The sequence below is a fragment of the Fundulus heteroclitus genome, chromosome 16 (assembly GCF_011125445.2).
Source record: "Fundulus heteroclitus isolate FHET01 chromosome 16, MU-UCD_Fhet_4.1, whole genome shotgun sequence".
Taxonomy (NCBI): domain Eukaryota; kingdom Metazoa; phylum Chordata; class Actinopteri; order Cyprinodontiformes; family Fundulidae; genus Fundulus; species Fundulus heteroclitus.
In genome coordinates, this window is record NC_046376.1 from 33,340,593 (window position 1) to 33,356,443 (window position 15,851).

Here is a 15,851-nt window from a genome sequence, read left to right on the forward strand (position 1 = left end):
TTACTGGCTTCCATATCAAATTTATATTTATATTACATTATACAGCTATCCTGTGTAAATAAAAATGAAAAAGGTTCACAGTCGCAGGACCGTTGGGTAAATGGCGGGTGTCTGTCCAAGGCAACGTGTATGTGTTGCTCCGATTTTAACCATTAGGCATCACATCACCTAATGTTCCTTTAAACTAGTTAGCCGATGTCTGAGAGACACCACACACAGCGATAAAAAATCGTAGCTATAACAGGTTTGCTCGTAGTGTGGGGGTCAGACATAAAGCACAACACTCCACACATGAACAGATTTCACTCAGGATCATTCAAATGTCAGACAGGAAATCTTGCCAAATCTATCAGACGTGAGTTCAAAGTTCAAACATGGCCGACGGCATATTCTGCAACAGTAGATGTCGGTAATGCTCCTTTAAGTTGGTAGCTAACTAATTTAAACAGAGTAAAAACATTACAACAACAAAAAAAAAGCCATTGGCTAAAGGAGCGGAGACAGTGGTTCTACATTTGCTGCACTATATATATATATATATATATATATATATATATATATATATATATATATATATATATATATATATATATATATATATATATATATATATATATATGTGAGTTGTGTGTGTTTTCTTTCTCCGTGTTACCCTCACCTCACTCTCTGATTGGCTACACATCACATTCAATAGGGGGCGTGCTGGTTTTGTCCTTGGGGAACAGCACACATGATAGAATATTGGACCAAGGCAATCCAACATGTTGCATATCCTCTATTTGAGGTCAGACAAGGCCCAATGTCCTTCTGAGCAGGCTAGATCAGTCATAACACACCACACATGGCAGGAAAATCTCTTAAGATTATCTTAAAACCTATTCCGATATTTGGGGGCTGTCAGAAGGGGTAGATCGGGGTAAACATCGGGCTAATTATCTTGCCGAGTGAACCAGGCTTTAAGCCCACAGCTTCAGAGATCTGCCGCCATACCTTACCATGAGGTGCTCTTCCACATTACTGTCACTCTTTGTTTCATGCCAGCCCCAGCTGATGAAGCGGTGCTAAAAATAACCTTAGTTGCATCAGACCAAACTACACAGCTCAAGTAGAATCCCCAGCAGAGCTTAGCAAACACAGCGTGTTTATATCTGCGATAGGTGAGAGAGAGCTTTTCCTTGCTCCATATCAAAGTGCTATCTGGATGCCAACTTGTATCTGAGGACTGGCCAACAGCTGATATAAAGCTAGCTATAAAGTAAAAAAAAAAAAAAAAAAGGTTACATTTATTTTAAAGGGATTATTTCCAAACTGAATAAATGTACTCAAATGAAAGAAAAAGTCTTGTTTGGTGTGATATTATTTGTGTGGCGAATACATGCATCAGCATGTAATAAAAAAAGAGATTTATTTTAAGGCTTTTCACACATTTACCAGGGCAGCAAACAACTTTGTCTGCACATGTTACTCCTTCACTGAGCCTTCTGAAGGCTTTTTGTTTGATATTTAGGAAGCTTTCTTTGACCACAAATCCTCTATACTTACTCAGTGTTTAGCGCTTACAGAATGCACTGTGATGTTCATGACACCTCTCAATGCTTTAGCATCCTCAGCTGTAAGACCTGCAGTAGAATTAATGCTTTGTAGATCAGTGTTTTCTATAAAGTTGTTCCACTGGAGTTTCTCTCAGCAGCCGCAAGAAGCATATGGGTAACTGTCGGGCGCATGGCTCTATGCTCTCTAACCGAACTAAACCTGCCCCCAGATACAAATAAAGAAATACATTTAACAAGAAATGAGGTAACAGTGTTGGGGGGGGGGGGGGGGGGGGGGGGTGTTTAGCGCACGTACATTCTGTGAGTGCGTTTCTCGGTGCGAAGGTTTGTGTGACGGAGGTAGGTCGACGATCACTCTCAGGGTCGTAGTGGATTGAAAAGAGCGCAGAAAGAGGAAGCCGTTGTTGGTGGAGCTGCTAGGGAGGTGGGTTTGAGGCGGGCCGGGTGGAGGGATTGTCTTTAGTGCCAGCTGTCAGGTGCCGGACAGGGAAAAAAAAACAAACATCAGACACCTGTTGGAGATTACAGGCAGGTGTGCTGCTAGCAAAGCCCCTCAGTTTGCATTAGGTGTGGCAACAGCCCAGCCCTCCTTACTTATGCAATTTGGATTTGCATATAGATGTACCTTTGTGGCAAAGTGTTTGAAAACTATTCCCTGAAGATGTGTATGTGCACACCTCTCAGAAAGCGGAGTTTAAAATGCCTGTGTTTCCGTTGATGCTGATGAAAACTTGCTGGTGGCAGAAGGTCAGTCTTGTGTTTGACAACAAATGGGCAAACAAACCGAAAAAAAAAAAAAAAATGTACAGGGCACGTTCTCACAAATGAAAACAAAATCCAGTTTTTCCTATGACGTTCGTCCGTTGTCAGTGCTTCCGTCTCCCTGCCAAAACGCGTGCTTTTAGCGCGGGGTGCAAAGTCATACTTCCTGGTCCTCGAAGACTTCCAGGAAGAGCGGCGGGAAGAGTTCGTTTGGACACTCGACCTTCATGTGGAGGAAGCGGCTGGCGTGGCAGGCGGCGATCATACGCAGGTCCGTCACCTTCATCAAGAGCTTTGGCCAAAAGTGGGGAATGTTGTGCTTACGGTAGTTAATGTAGTGCTCAAACGCCAGCAGGTAGGCCTCCTGGCACCTCTCGATCTTCTCCACGCTCGTCAGCCCTGTGCGATCTGAAGTGAATAAATGGAGAATGAGTTTATGGCAGCGAGTGCAACCATCGCTGTCAGTAGCATCAGTGATACCTCACCTGAGCTCATGAGCAGCACGGCCTGCATCAAAGCCACTTCAGAGTCGTCCAAGTTGAACTGTGCCAGGCTCTTGCCCAAATCGAATATGGCGTCGGAAATAACCCCCAGCCCACCATTTTTGAGATGTTCGCGTTTCACGGCCATCTCGCCGCTGAGCGTCAGCGTCTCGCTTTCAGGGTCGTAGCGTACAGCAGCGCGCAGGGACATAATCTCCATGCAGCACCCCTTCAGCAAGATGATCTGGTCTTCACAAGGCAGCTGGCACACAAACAACAATTCAGAGTTATTGATGTCAAGAAGAAACACAGTTAATACAAGGTTTACAAACTTTTCTTTTTAGAATAAATAAAAAATAGGAATAATGTGCTATACACTGTGTGGATGTTCAATTCAGACCCGCAGCAAGGGTCTGAATTGGGACTCATTATGGATGTCTGCAGGAAGCCCTGGTGTTTGTAGATTAGATTACAATGATAGCTCCCATTCAAAGGGTGCCACAAAACACACCAGGTAAAGCAAATAGCTCAAGGAGCCAAAAGAAACGGCATATTTTTTATAAAATATGTGGTGAAATCTGTTGTTTTCTCCACTTTGATATCTTATCTCTTAATATGGGAACAAAACCTCCATAGTAGATATCCTAGTGCGCAGGCTATTTTCCTCTTTTTCTCTTCTTAGTGGCCAGTGTGCAAAACACGGCATTAGCTGAGTTTTTGTCTCATGTGACCAAAGAACAATTTTCTACATGTGTCCCCTTACATGGCTCGTGGCAAACTGCTGACCTGATTTCTTATGGCTTTCTTTCAACAGTGGCCTTCTTCTTGCCATTGTTTCCTAAAACATAGATCCAGCAGGTGCACAAACAAAAGCTGTTGACAAATTCTCTCTCACCTGCTGTGTACGGTTCCTCCATGATGTTGGTGATATAATCTATTAACATCAAGAGCCACTTGGCTGTTTCTCTCTCCTTAACGTTCTTACATTTGCTGTTGTTCCATAGTCTTTTCCTTTTCTGATGATGGACTAGAAGGATCTTGGTGGCAGGTCTTAAGATGTTGTTTTATAACCTAAATGCTTTTTAAACTTTCTCACATCTTTTCCCTGATCTGTCTGCTGGGTTCCCAGGTCTTCATCACGCTGTTCTAACAAACCCCTGGGACCTTGATAGAACATCTGGATTTAAGCTGGGATTCATTTACGCACAAGTAGACTCTATATACTAATGAGCTGCTGACTTCAATAGACGGTTGCTTACAATGTATTTTATGGGGCATTTTTTGAGGCATCAGAAGAAATGGTACTGAATGCAAGGGTGTGCCACAGTTTTCAGATTTTTCCCATCAGATCATAATGAAACACGTTTAATGAAACACATTTAAGGGTGATCAAAAGTCAAAAGACTTAGGGATTAAGAAGGCTTTTGCAATTTCACTAATTTGGGCAATACCTGAGTGGAGCTTAATGCTGCTGTAAAATGATTCTGAGGATCTCATTTTGTGGGGATCAAGCTATAGGAGGCTAAATATAAATGCACACCACACTTTTCAGGTTTTGAGCTGCAAAAATATTTGAAAAGCGTGTATGCTTTTTCTTTTACTTGACAGATAAAACTCTTGTAAGTCTGCTTTTACATGTATGGAGGGGATAAATGTAAGTCTCAAGATCTGATCTAACAACCAGGTAACAATGGCTGATTGCACAACTGGAGCGACATGTTTAAACATGCGATGGAAAAGAGTTAACTTTAAGGCATAATAATGGACTGCATCAAAAATCGTCCAACAACATTTTTTAACAAAAGGTTTTTAACATCCTTTCCGACCAACCTCTGAAAACATGGGCAATTTCTTGGCAAAGTCAACAACACGGGTGATAGCGGGGGTCATGATCTTGGTGAACTCACTGAAGACCTCAAGATCGACTTTGTCTCCGTCTGAAGTGGGCACCATTGGACCGTGGCCGATGTCGTCTGACTGCAAACAACATATTAGGCATTCATCTGTCAACGAGGCAGGACACGGAAACGAAAACCCCTGGTCTAAACTGGGCTTAGTCTGCAGATGTTTGCTAACAATAGATTAGGCAGATTTAGACTTGAGTATCTAAATCAGTGAATAGATGAGAAAAAAAATCATCAACCTTTATTAAAGGATAAGCAGGTAACACAATTCCACATGTGATGGCAGATATAATATGCAAGAAAAATGATAAATGACCCCAAAGGGCTTCACACTACAATCAGTCATTCACAGCTTAAACTAATAACATATACACAGACTGCTTACTAAGGAAGCTGAATTGCTTTAGAAAATAGATTAGAGAAAAAGGTTTATCCCTTCTGGTGAAAACATTTTCATACATAACATATTCAAACACATGTTCATATGTGCATATCGAAGGAATAGGAGTTTTTGGAGCAATTTGCCGATGTTTTGTCTGCAGAGATCAGGGTCAACTGGAAGTGAAAAAGCATTGATGTTGTCAAGCAGCAGCAGCCATTATGCTCCGGCTGCTTTACTCACCCGCCCCAGGAACAGGAGGTATTCTTCTGTGTGTCCTTGTCTTTTTGAACCTCTGCATGCACGTGTATTCAAGTGTAAAACTGCTCTTGCCTTTGTGAAATAGTTGCTTGGTAACCATTCACCACTGTATGAAGGTATCCATCAGTTACCACAGTATATGAAAATTTATACCTGTGTTTTCATGGTTTTCTGGAAATTTAGTCTTTTAACTTTACATTTTCTATTTTGACACATTCCAAAAAAGTAAAAAAACAAAGCGACTGCACTTGTTTGTGTGTTTTACTTTTTTTGGAATGACCATGACCTGGATGACTGAGAATCTTCACCAGCATATTTTGACACAGTTAAAAAGGAACTCTTCAGGGTATTGAACTTTTTTATGAGCATATTACTTCACAATGTTCAATAAAAGTTAAATTAGAAAATTAGCTTCTTAAATTTGGTAACAATTCAAAGAAATTGTGGTTATTGTCAACATTTATTCTAAGCCATGGTGTACGCAGTCCAACAGAGAACATTAACACAGATATGATCAAATGGATTTTGTAATCAGTGAAAGCATCACCTTGGTAAAAGTTCAAAACTCCCATAAAGACCTGTGGAAAAGAAAGTGTCTGTGTTGTAGTGACTATGGGAAGTAGTGTCCAGCTTCAACTAGTTTAGAACTAGGCTATGAATATGAGTATATCTTCATTAATTACATGAGTTTGGTATGATGCATTTAGACTGGTAGGCTGCAAATGTTTATTAAGGAAAGGGATTATGATTAACATTTAATTACATTCTGTCATCCTGAGGTTTAGGAATACTTGATTGAGCAGAAGCTTCTTAACTCTGTTAGATTTGTAATATATAGATAGTCAACCATTGCCAGAATAGTTAGCATGGAATAGACTTTACTAATAAAACTTATGTAAAATTATCTAAAAAAGATTGGAATTTAAATACTTTTGCTGATTAAGTGAATTTAAAAAAATGGCTGGAAGTTCTGTAATTAATAGTAATTTGTATTTTAAACCTCTTTTAGCTGTTAAACTTACATGCTTTCTACTCTGGAAATATTGATTAATTCTTCCAAGTAAATGTTTTCTAATTGTTACACCATTTCTAACAATCAAGTTCACCCAGACCCTAAAATAGAAGGACTCAAAGGATTGTTCACGAAGATAAAACGGAACTGGCTAAAGTCTGTGTCGGCTGGTGAAAACTTTACAAAAAGCAGAGACTGAATTCTGGACACAAAATCCTCATCAGTGCAGCTCCATCACTAACTTCATTTACCTGTGGATGAGAAAACTTTTTAAAATGTGTCTCTTCTGAAAGATATCCACTAATATACTGTTGTATTCAGTGTTTGGTTGCTTTAAATTGTTAAAAATCAGTCAATTAAAAAAATAGAGGCCCTAAGTGACTGACTTCCACAACTTTATTTAACTTTTCTACAAACTCCCAGTAATATGGCATCTTTCTACGAGAGGCAAGGAAAATATCGCTTGCTAGAACTTCACAGACAGCTCTCTTCAAAACATCCAAACCATGCCTTTAGGAGTGAACGAGAAGTGAGAGAGGCAATAGAGACTCAAAAAGCTATTTATCAACGTTTCCACGTGAAAGTTTCTATTCATTTAACACAAGATGCGGCAGCCTTGAAACTCCAGTGAGAAATAGTTGTAAAAAAAACAAAGTTTACCAGAAACTTGCGCTTCTGTTTCCAGCTGGAGCCCTGGGCGTTGGTGTGCCGGTGGGCCTCCGTCACCATCCTGATCAGCTCCCACTCTGCACTGTCTGGCTCCGGCCTCATCTGCAGCGTCCGCACCATCTCTTCTCTCTTCCTCCGCTCTCGGTTCTCCTCGATGAGGCGCCGCTTGGCCACGCGCTTGCTCTCGTCGAGCACCACTGAAGTACAGATGGGCGGAGTGAAAGGGTTAAGTGAGTTCTTGTAGAGCTTTAGACCTGACTTTTTAAACTTCCAACACATGGTGGAGGTCCTCAGTTTGGATTTTTACAAAGTATCCTGAAGGTTGCTGCTCAACAGAACCGGAAATGCAATAAATGCTCTTCCACAACTCAAGGACACTAGGAATGAAGGAGAGACTTACAGTCCATGGCCATGCCCACAGAGATGCACTTCTTGAATCTGCACAGCTGGCACTGGTTGCGGGTGATCTTGTCAATAATGCAGCAGCCTTCATATTTACAGCTGTAAGCAGGATGGAGGTTTTTCTGGATTGTCCTGCGGAAGAAGCCCTGGAAGGAGGGACAAAACGGGAGAGAGAAAAAGAACGTAAAGAACTTATCGGAGAATACAACGTGCTTTTATACAGGGTTGCAATTAGATCAAGTGGTCAGAGATCTTGCAGTGTACCATGACATGCTGTATATCTCCCACAGTGCATTGCTGTTAGCACATGCACTATGGGAAATAAGCATACGCTACTATTAGGAGCCCTCGACGTTAAAAGGAAGTAGCCCTTTATCTACCTTGCATTATTTATGGTGCAAGGTAGAAAAAAAGAAACGTTGACAGAGTGACACACAGGATCCAAAATTAGCTTACAGCCAAACCGGTCCAATCAAAAAGTTCGTCTGTTTGGAGCAAACAAATAGCCACAAGGAATACCGACCAAGGCTGCAAACATATTCCTAAACTGTGTGCTTTTGTTGGATTGCACAGCAAAACATTGTAAGATGGATGGCATACGCTGCTGCAGCTCACACTGATGAAGTTGCTTATTGCCGTACGTCCTAACCGATTCAGAGGTAACCGGTGATCATACAATGTGCACACATGAAACATGAAATCGTACCTACGTTTATTAGATCCAGGTCGCATTGTGTGTCATGCTGGAATGGCTAAGTCAAAGTTCTGACCTAAAGCCAACTGACTAACTTGTGGTAAGTCTTGAAAACCAAAGCTGGTACCCCAAAAGGCGGTTCCACATGTTATATACTTCGGGGGGCTGAACATGGATGCATCTCAGACTTTGTTTACTTGTAAAAAACAATAATTGAAAACCATGTACCTCTTTTCTTTCCCCCTTAAATTCACAATACTTTGTGAATTTTTACTAAATAAGGTGTAAATAAAATACAGAGAAACTTGTAGCTGTAAAATAACAAGAGGTGAAAAGGTTCAGGGAGTGCAAATTCTAGTGCAAGGCGCTGATCGGTGCACAACCTTGTTTCTCAGCACATGTTAGGGAGGAAGAATTGCTCCCCTGTACCTTGCAGCCTTCGCAGGTTATACAGCGGTAGTGGTAGCCGGTGGCCTTGTCCCCACACACCACGCACGGCTCGTCCTTCTCCAGGTAGCTGGGGATGTAACCTGGAACAGAGACACTAAGAGCTAGAGGAGAGGAGGAGGAGGTTACAGAGCGAGATGGGATGGGGTGACGGATGAGGTGATAAAAAGAGTGCAAAATGAGGGGAAAACCAGCAGGTGGTGAAGATGTTTGGAAGAAGAGGGGATAACAGTGACATTGAGGATGAAGAGGGGAGTAAAATGGGGAAGGAAGGGGGGTGAGTGTTATCACAGGGGCCTCTGTGAAGCACCTGTACACACAGGGCCCCAAGAGACTATGGTACAGGATTGAACATACATAAGAACAGCCGTCGTCACGCAAGCTTAAGAGGTTTAGACTTCAAGGAGTCCTGAAACGCTCTTTTCATCTCAACCTGCTATCTGCCTGCTCTCTCATAAATGCCTCCTTTGATGCCCTAAGCTCTTACTATATGAACTGAAGCATGCTGTTTCTTTGTCTAACTGCTACAGCTCTATTGTTGCAGAGGGACTGAACTATTAATCTGTATACAGTGAGACAACGGCGCCAAGAATCTCAGGTAAGACACCCAACAGAACCACCTTTACAGGCCTTCTGGAACCAATAAGGGCAATGAGCAGTCAACAGCAGGAAGAGCTTTTTCTTCTCAAACTTTATTTCAACATGGCTACAATGTTTTTTTTTTTTTTTTTGTGCAGTTGATTTGGTCTATAATGTGAATTGTTAACAGTTTTTCCCAACTTTTTCATTTTAAATGTGTATAAAGTGGTGCGTAACCTATGACGACAACAACTTTAAAAGGAGAACACATGACATAGAGTTATAATTCAGGGTCACTTTTCCATTTCAATATTTGTAGCTAGGCTTTTAAACTTTCCCACTGATTTCTTGAGATGTTGCTTGAATATTTCCACATGATGCCATTTGTTTTGTGGGGTGTGCCACCCCCTTTCTGCAGTACTGGGTAATGAAGTAAACTAATAAAACTGCAGCTATGTTTGCAGTATGTAAGCTAAGGAGTCACTGTTTCTCAAACACTGTTTCTGGGTTTTACCGAAGCTTTTATTAAAATAACAATCACAGTGATTTAAGAAATCAGATCATTTATGTTTATGTCCTGACATCATTGTAAATGCTTCGAAGGATCGCGTGTGTACTTTGAAACAATCGACAATATATTTCTGATCAAATGTTACAGAGGAATAAACTGAGAAACTGGGCATATGACCAGAATCAGGTGATTTTCACCAGGATTAATCCCGACCGGCTGATCTATTTCTGATCTGTGAATGGAACATACCTGAGCACTAGGGTTGGGTAACAATAACCCTGTGGACATAGTTACTGAGGGAAGCGGACTCAAAGTCAGCTGTTTTCAGTATCAGGAAGGAACTTAAAAAAATATTCAAGAACGGAGGTGCAAGACTATTTAAATAGAAAGTGCATTTTCAACATGTTGTGTCGAGTTTGCTGCTCATTCAGGCTCTGGGACAGCAAGAGAGAGCAAGGCTTTGAGCAGATAACAGGAAGGCTGAACAGAGTACATGATAGTTGCTTTGTTATATTGATTGCAGTTTTGAGCCGCTGTTATGAAACAAGCTGGATTTGGAAATGGCCACAGCCTTTTGAAAATGTAAGTTAGGGTGATGCTAGCCATGCTGAACGCTGATAAAATATTAAAGATGGTTTAAAATGCCAGTTCTTCCATCATTCTACCTCTGCTTTAAAATGTAAATGACTGCTCTCCTATCATACACCCAGTGTGACGTCGCCGTTTACTCCTACAATAAATAACTAATGACATTTAATTTAAGGAAGGCTAGAAGAAAATTAGACAAATGATCTTACATTTTCTCATAGCTCCTAAAGAGAAATCAGGATTCTTTAAAGTTGGTTAGGCAGGTCAAAATTTTACAAAAAAACCCAAAACCAATAAAAACAAAAAATGGGGATCATATATTGGCCACAAAATCCCAAGAAAGTGCCTCTCTCTAACAATGTCATATATTCAGCTTTAAATGACAATACTTTTCATTTAGTAACCCTGCACTTAAACTCTGAGCCTTCATAGTCCTGCTCTGCTCAGCACAACCCACCTAGGTGGGTGATTCTGTTTAACAAAACCTCTGTGGAGGAATATAAAGCGGCAAAGAGGGGATTATAAATTTAATGCAGAGGAGGAACCCACTCAGAGCTGAGGAGAGCCAGCTGCAGAGTCAGGCGCCACGCTGATCAATGGCTAAATCCTCCTGCATGTCTTCAGCCTGAGCATCTCAGCAGGAACCTGTTCTGAAATGTTTTGCTGTTTGGAGGTGACAACATGAGCAGGATGACGGAGGAGATTTAGAATCCTTACCAGACATGCTCTTCACAGAGCACTGGCTGTTTTTCCGCTTTCGCTTCGGCACATCCGGCCACCTGGCAAAAAAACAAACAAGAAAGGAATACCGATGATTAACAATATTAAACAATTTGGACATTTTGTCCAACTTTTTTGGCACTGACTGAAATTAAAACTGACTTGGAAAGTATATTTTAAAGTATGTATATAAATAACAATTTTAGAGCTCAAGATTCCGAATGAAAGAGTTCAGGGAGGAAAGCAGCTGATAAGCAGAAAACGGTCTCTTTCGGGACTTCTGAGGTCCAATAATATCAGTAAGCCGTTCAAATTTACAGCAGACTGCCACGGGCCCAAACCTAAATCATCCAGCCAACCCAGTTTTATCTCCACCACAATGTCACTTCAATTAAATCACTATCAGACGGAAACCCTAGTTGTCAATGATAGAGAGCTGATTAGGCAACAGAGATTCATTCCACAAAACAGTCGGAATCAGCTTTACTAACCAAGTTTATGCACACTTTGCTCGGAATCAAGACATTTTAAAAGTAGATGTATAAAAAGAGAAACAAAAACTAACTATGCACATGTGCACAGTTTTTACAAAAGAGGAAGACAAAGTTAAACTGATGCAAATCCTGTAAGCGTGGTATTGATCTGAGCACGCTGGCTGTTAAGTGAAATCTCATCTCACTCTCATGAAGCCAGTAATGTGTACTCTCGTCTCTTGCGCCGCATCTATTGTTTTGCCTCGTTTCCTACTTTGACTTCGATCTAATCTGGAACTTTGGTCACCTTTGGTTGCTTTATCAGTTCTGTTATCAGTGAGCAGTACAGAGTCAATGAATAAAACAATGCATCAAATCAAACATTTGCCTCAAGTTTGGTTTGCCAAAAAAATTTAATAAACTGAGCTACGTGAACCATCACCTTTAGAAGTGATAGTATTCTGTATTTTTGTGCTGTGGCCACTGGAGGATATTTGGCTCTGTATAATCTTTACCTTGGTTGAAACAATACTCCCCCCCACCCTAAATCATCTCATTTCATTTTATCCCGAGGTATTTTGAGGTCAGTCCAGTCCACGCGTTTAGTGTTTTTCCGGGATTACTCAGAACCGAGTAAATCATATCAATGGTCAGACACATGCAGGAATCGTCAGCACATGCAGATTTTCCAGGGATAAAGATAATTCCTTTACTAATCTCTTTACTGCCTCCTGTCTGGTTCTATGATTCTCTATGTTTCCACTTTTCTTGCACTTCCAGGAAGTGTGCTTCCTTTGCTTTTTTTCTCTCAGCCAATCCAGCCGGCCCCATTTTGACGTCATAAGATCTCGCTTTGATGCACGAAGCTGTAGCCCCCTCCATTTCATTCTAGTGTTTTCCTATTTTGCAGCTGCCCTTCAACCCCATCCCTCTCCTCTCACCCCCTCTCCTGACCTCCATCAGCAGCATTAGATAACACCAGTGTCCCCCCCCCCCTCTCCCTCTCCCTCCCTTTGCCTCTCATTCTCCCACTAGCTGTCAAATCCGATTTCTTTCTCCAGCCAGAAAGAGAAAAAGATTCTTGCTGACGTATTCCGGTTCTTGCTTCTTCACGGTGGAGCGGACATATTCGGTTTTATAGCAGTGCACACGGTCAATTTGCTCTCTGGTGGGAAAATCTGCATTCCTGTTTCTGGTGAAAGTGAGCTGAATTACAGAGAGAGAGAGGGGAAAAAAAACAACAACCTCTCAGTTAAATTGGGACATGTTTCCCCCAGCGTGGTGGAGTTACTGGGAGCTGGGATGACAGCGAGTGACGGGTAAACAGGGTTCCCAGGAGAGCTCGCTGTCCGGTCTGGAAGCTGAGGTTACCCCGCTGTCATGAGCTTCGACTGGAAGCAGGCAGACAGCAGCGATGCAAAAGGAGGCAGACATCCAGACTGGGTTGAACATGTTTCGCACGTTAAAAAATTTCTATTTTAACCACTAGAGGAGCTGCACACATGTAGTCAACAGCAGTCTGGTCAAACTGATCACTGCTAAGAAGAATGATGAATAAATAGCGGTAAAATTGGTAATACTACGATATTATAAGCTTTTCCCTATTTTTCAATCATTTGTGAATTTCTCGGCTATAATTAAAATGCTTATGGATCTTATTTGAAGGCATAGTAATTAAATGACCATTAAAGGTAGAATATAACAACAACACACGCAGAGATACATGCCCACTGCTTAACAAAATGTAATGTGGAGTCGTATAAAACACTCACAATATCTCCAAGAAATGCAAACAAAGACTAATAATATAGCTTAGAGGCTGAAAGGTAAGAAATAAGCTGCTCAGAAGGTGTTGTGGTGGACCGGGACAGCCGACTCTTGATTTAGCAGCTTCTAGAATCCTCCAAAAACCATAAACTGAAACAAAAAAATAAATAAACATGTTCTAAAGATTCTCTATGTTAATACCGAGGCAATGTTTGTTCAAAATACTTAACCTCATGTGAATTATTAGCTAACTGGAGGCATCGTTTGCGAAATTCCTTGACCAACTAATTGGATTTTATCGTTTTGCAAATTGAATGTTCTGATGACTGCCATCAGAGCGGAAACACGGATCACCTGCTGAAACAAGAACTGGTGCGCACTGGTACGGTTTTACCCACCAACCTGTTAATGCAGTACGGCTGCAGGATATGCATGGTGCTCCCTGTGCAGGAAAGTCAGAAGCAAAGAAAATCTCTTCAGCTCTTCCAGCTTCCTTGTGAATCAGTGTGCCATCCAGCCCCTTTCACGGGGGAAACAGGCTGCAGAGTTAAAATCCCGAAGTGGCTCTGCTCCAGAGCAATCCTCCAACAGTTCTCAGGAGTTGAGCTTAAGTCGCTGCTACGGGCTGAAACATCTGTGGTGATGGCTGCTCTCTTTCCCACACTGACTGCTGAAACGATTGAGCGCTCTGTTTATCTCCCTCCCTCGTTCTGAGGCTGCCCTGGTCCAGCCTCCCTCCCTGTGATCCAGTCTGCCCTCCCCTCCCCTCCCCTCCCCTCCCTCTCTGTCTGTCTGAGTGTTGGCATCGTCCCTCGCAGTAGTTTGCTCTCTTTCATCATAACACTGTTGGACACAGTCTACATTGTACATAACAGTCTCTACTCCACTCTACTCTCTCTGCCTTGTTTTGCTTTCAGTATTTTTCCATTCCACGCGAAGTAGAGCACAATTGGAAAGTGAAAGGCCATTTGCTCTAATATCGCTAAATCAAATCCAGTGCAACCAGTTGCCTTTGAATGCCACCTAATTAGTAAACAGAGCCCATCTGTGTGTTATTGTCATGTTGGTATCAATCTCAAATCTCTAACAAGCCTCAGAGGTTTGTTAGAGGCCATTAGTGATCAAACAACATCATGAAGACCGAGGAGCAAACAAGAGTTCAGGCAGATAGTACTGCCATAAAGTTTAAAGGAGGTTAGGTTTGATAATATTTCAAGGTTTGACTGAAGCACTGCTCAGATCATCTCAAAGTGGAGAGAGTATGGAAAATCTCCAAAACTATCAACACACGGCTGATAGTTTTCCATCAGGGACCATTCAGTCCCTGATGGAAAATGGCCAGAGGAAAGCCAGTGTTGACCAGTTTACATTTTACCACAAGTCATGAAGAGGACACGACGAATGTGGAAGAAGAGTTTCTGGTCAGATGAGAGCTAAAAATACTAAATATACAGGCTCACTATCCCCATGGTTAAACCCGGTGGCGGCAGCATGATGCATCCATTCAGAAGGGATGGGGTAGCCGAACTGAGCTAAATACAACGCAAACCCCAGACTGTGGCAGAGGTTCTCCTTCCAGCAGGACAATGACCCTAAACACCAGTCCACCCAGTAAAAATGAAAACCTGTATTTATTCTTTATCTGCCGTCACTGCGCTTGGCAAGTAGGAAGATTAAGCACAACTCTGTGTTGGACTTTCACATAATGTTGAAGTTGGTGGTTGTAATTTTGACAAAGGTTCAAGAGCCTTACAGATAGTAAGGCATTGCCAAGTTTTCTACTGATGTCTAAACAGGGTTGGAGTGGAACAAATGGGCTAAAGGAACCTGCGTCTTTCTTTAGAATAAATCTGGATAAGAACTCTTTTAGTAAAGAAAAAAAAAGCCCACAGAACCCATCTGAACAAGCCATGAAAACATGTCCATAGATATCCAACCTCCTCTCTCCCCATCTCTGTCATTCCTTCTGATACAAACACCTTAGATTCCCGTCACTTTGTTCATCAGGTTCTCCGTAGCTCTTCTTTCCCTTAGATTTAGCTCTCTTTTCATCTTGCCCCCCAGGAAAAAAACTAAAAACAGAATATTCCCTCTTCCCCCCAGACTTCCTTAAGCTTTAATGTGAACTCTGTTACATAACAGCCGGGTGATGCAGTCTCTGCAGCGCGGCTGACTGAAGTCCTACGAGGACACAGAGATAGAGCTACATGCCCTAATAATTAAATTAGACTGCGCTTTCATCTTTCTTGGCTGCGAGTGTAAAAAGTTATTTTGATGTCCAGAACTGCAGTCGGGAGTCATGTTTGCGCAGCTTAATGATCAGTAGCAGGGGTTATCTGAGGCGTAGTGATAATGCAACGAGGTAAAGCATGTAGAAACGCCCCTTTAGCACAAGGGCGAACATTTTTCTGACATGCAGCTATGCATGCAGAGGTTATCTGCGCATTCTTCTGCTCCGCCGCTTTTTAAAACGGCGTAAAAACCTTTGCTCTGAAAGGAGTCAACATTTTCGGTAGCTTTGGTCTACAACGAGTCATGCACACTGTTTGAACTCTTCAGTCTGAGGACGCGCTGTAGCAATGACAAGCCACAACCCACAAAGTATGATCTTTATAATAGAAACCACTCGGAAATAGAGTTAAGCAATA

The 15,851-nt window shown here is 41.8% G+C and overlaps 1 protein-coding gene across 6 annotated transcripts in view; it reads right to left on the reverse strand.

The window, feature by feature from the left end:
* Nucleotides 1-588: 588 nt before the first annotated feature.
* The window catches only part of LOC105940391 (thyroid hormone receptor alpha), a 55,008-nt gene continuing 39,745 nt past the window's right edge, over nt 589-15,851 (reverse strand). For 3 of the 6 annotated variants that reach the window (XM_036148535.1, XM_036148533.1, XM_036148534.1), the window contains exons 3-9: nt 10,961-11,022; nt 8,548-8,669; nt 7,423-7,570; nt 7,014-7,219; nt 4,628-4,774; nt 2,801-3,059; nt 591-2,723 (exon numbers count right to left, since the gene is read on the reverse strand). In XM_036148535.1, coding sequence (XP_036004428.1) covers nt 2,473-2,723; nt 2,801-3,059; nt 4,628-4,774; nt 7,014-7,219; nt 7,423-7,570; nt 8,548-8,669; nt 10,961-11,022 — 1,195 coding nt within the window. In that variant the 3' untranslated portion in view covers nt 591-2,472. Of the gene's footprint in view, nt 2,724-2,800; nt 3,060-4,627; nt 4,775-7,013; nt 7,220-7,422; nt 7,571-8,547; nt 8,670-10,960; nt 11,023-13,605; nt 13,885-15,851 lie in introns of those variants that run through there. The other 3 variants (XM_012882914.3, XM_012882911.3, XM_036148536.1) reach the window with 3 other exon arrangements.